Raw genomic sequence first — 2,881 nt, 5'->3', positions numbered from 1 at the left:
CAATATTATTGATTGCATAATAACAAAAGCTCAAGGAAAAAAAAAAAAAGAAGGTATGAAAACAACTGTTGCAAGCAAAGAGTCCTTGGAACTGTTCCATTGAATATATTCCCCACTCCCAGCCACGATCAGCATACAAAAGAAGCAAACAAAGCTTTACATAAAGAGATTGACGGATCATTTTCCATCCAGACCATACAAATTATGCCTCTAGAAACTAGCTAGATATATATGGTAACATATATTACGTACACATGATGATGATCATGATGCGCATGGTGTTAATTACATGAGACAGCAGGCATTGACGTTGTCATCGTTGAACATGTTGCTGACCTTGTCGTCTCCTCGATGACTAATCGGAATGGTCCCGTGCCTGTCGCCGAGATTGTAGCCGTGCTTATAATAGTTGTAACTCTCTTTGAACTCGTTAGTAGTGTCTCTGAAATAGCGATCGGTGGATGTGTAGTACAAAGGTGGTTCCGGGTAAGGCCAGAATTCAGCCCTCTTTCCAGCCCTCCTCACTGCCTTGAGCACCTTGTTTCGATCGACGTACCCGACCGCAGTTACCTTTTCCAACTCTAGGTCCACCTCCACCGAATCAACCCCTGACAAAAATATACATACATGCTTCATCAAGTAATATTCCTTGTTTTCTAGTCTCTTCCAATTTTTCTCTTGTGGACAATATATATGTTTAGTGGATAAATTACCATATTAACTAATTAAACAAGAAGTACCTTGTCTAATTGTATGACTTGGTCTCTCGGAATTGCGCCTTAATTAAACCGACAAGCGGGTATGTTCAAATTTTTTAACTTACGATTTGGGTGAGAGAAAGCTAACTTGTTGAAAATTTATCCGTGCATGTGTTAGCATAATATAATCCTATGATTAGTTGTGCATACAGAATTCATCGATGATCAGAGAAATAAACTGTATAATTAATTGAATTCCAGGCCGGCAGTGACCATGGCCCATAAATTTTGAGAATGGTCGATATATATACATGGTCCTTTGAGATGGAACAGAGGATACAAGAACAGAAACCGAAGTGTCATACATAGAATGATAGAATAGAATGCTAGTAATGCAAGAGTGGGGGACATGTATTATTAATTATAGAAAAACAAAAAGCTATATATGGACGTACCTCTAAGCTTGTGAATGGCATCTTTGACAACTCTCTCGCAGCCAGCGCAGCACATTCTTACTCTGAGCTCCACGGTCTGGAAAGCAAACACGGTTTTAGCACATCGGAATAACACGATTTACAGATGCTAGCTGCTTAATTCGATCCATGAAATCTTCTTATTCCTTTGTTCCTTTTGTTCTTCGATCGATCAAAAGACCTTTCTACTTTGGACGGTTATATATGGGCCGGAAACTAATTAAAAGGGATTAAGAAAAGCTATGTAGGGGTACTATAATTAAATTAATCTTTTTTGTCGTCAGAGATTCTTTTTTGCTCACTAGGCTGGGAACATATTGTCGATATATTCTTTGTTTCAACTTGTTTTATAGCCAAATCGGTTTAATATATAGAATGAAAGTGATCGATCAGACATGGAAGGAGATCCTACCACTATTTATTAAAACAAGTGGGTCCTTCTAGTTAGTTCAAAAGAGATGGGCATGTTCCATCTTCCATTGAAGAAGTCATTGACACGTATGAGTTTGGCTATCATGATCTTTTACATATATATATATATATATATTTATGGGTAACCTGGTTTTATCACTGTATAATTAATCATGATTAGTTTGGTATCATGTCCTGCAAAAACATGTCATAATTCAACCATATATATATATATATGATTTTTGTTCTATTACAAAATTAAATCACTATTTATCGATCTCAAAAGTAATTGAAAGAAAAAATATATTTAATTATTTAATTAATATTTTTACAGAAACAACTGTATATCTTTGAAGAAATGAAAGAGTAATTAATACATGATTTGTATGGCTATAGTACGGCCAACGCTACGAGAGAAAGAAGAAGAGCAAAAATAAGAAGATGAATAAGAAGAAAGTTAAGACATGCTATATATATATATGGTGCCATGAAAATACTCGAGAGAGAGAGAGGTGGCCGGCCGTTCTTTTCTCGTAGCTAGCTAGCTAGCTAGCAAGTTGAAAATGAAAAATATGGTGAAAGCTGAAGCCAAAGGGAGATACCTCGAACGATCGAAAACAAAAGACTTAGGAAAGTGAACCTGCAAGGAGAGTGGACGACCCTTGGGCATGTTGTAGTTGAAGTTGTCGAAGTTGTTGAGTTTGTGGATGTCCCGATAGCGAAAGTAGCAGTACTGGGCAATGGCAGATATGATGGAGCCGAATGCTTTCTTTAATACGGCAACCATGGCACCGTAGGTTACTTAAATATATACAAGGGAAAACCAAGCCCTAGAAGATATTCCTCTGTGGCCTTGGTATTGCACCTTCCTTAATGCTTAATCTATTCTCAGAAATATTCCAAATTGTTGTCTACTATTGCATGCAAGCAATTTCTTGTGGTTAAATTCAGTGGACTTGGAGATAAAGTCTCCCAAATTATTAGACCCTTTAGCCAGGGAATGGTATCTAAATCCTCACATTAGTGCTTCAAATGTGGGTCAAGCTAGCTAGCTGCTGACATGGGTTTGCTGATACGCACAAGGGAATATCAGGTCTCATGAGATATAGATGGGCTTAAGAAGGAAAGCTAGTTAGCTGGGTTTTGATGCAAAGGGAAAATAGATTCTCAAAATCTTCACTACACAACATGCAACATCTATCTACAAAGCATATCAAAGCTATATTCCCATATATATATATATATATATGCACATTAATATTAATTGCTATTAACTAGTTTGCCCCTTCAATTCTCTTC

At 36.9% G+C, this 2,881-nt stretch overlaps 1 protein-coding gene across 1 annotated transcript; it reads right to left on the bottom strand.

Annotated features, from left to right (window-relative positions):
• Positions 1-68: 68 nt before the first annotated feature.
• LOC133853749 (heavy metal-associated isoprenylated plant protein 30-like) lies at positions 69-2,652 on the bottom strand. Its single transcript, XM_062289766.1, has 3 exons — positions 2,223-2,652; positions 1,154-1,229; positions 69-608 (listed from the first exon to the last, which is right to left on the bottom strand). The coding sequence occupies exons 1-3, from the start codon at positions 2,367-2,369 to the stop codon at positions 286-288; spliced, it is 546 nt and encodes a 181-aa protein (XP_062145750.1). The 5' UTR covers positions 2,370-2,652; the 3' UTR covers positions 69-285.
• Between the last annotated feature and the right edge of the window lie 229 nt (positions 2,653-2,881).

The sequence above is a fragment of the Alnus glutinosa genome, chromosome 13, assembly GCF_958979055.1.
Source record: "Alnus glutinosa chromosome 13, dhAlnGlut1.1, whole genome shotgun sequence".
In the NCBI taxonomy this organism is placed as follows: Eukaryota; Viridiplantae; Streptophyta; class Magnoliopsida; order Fagales; family Betulaceae; genus Alnus; species Alnus glutinosa.
Note: the sequence above shows the minus strand (reverse complement) of the source record. Positions and strands in the feature narration are given on the sequence as shown.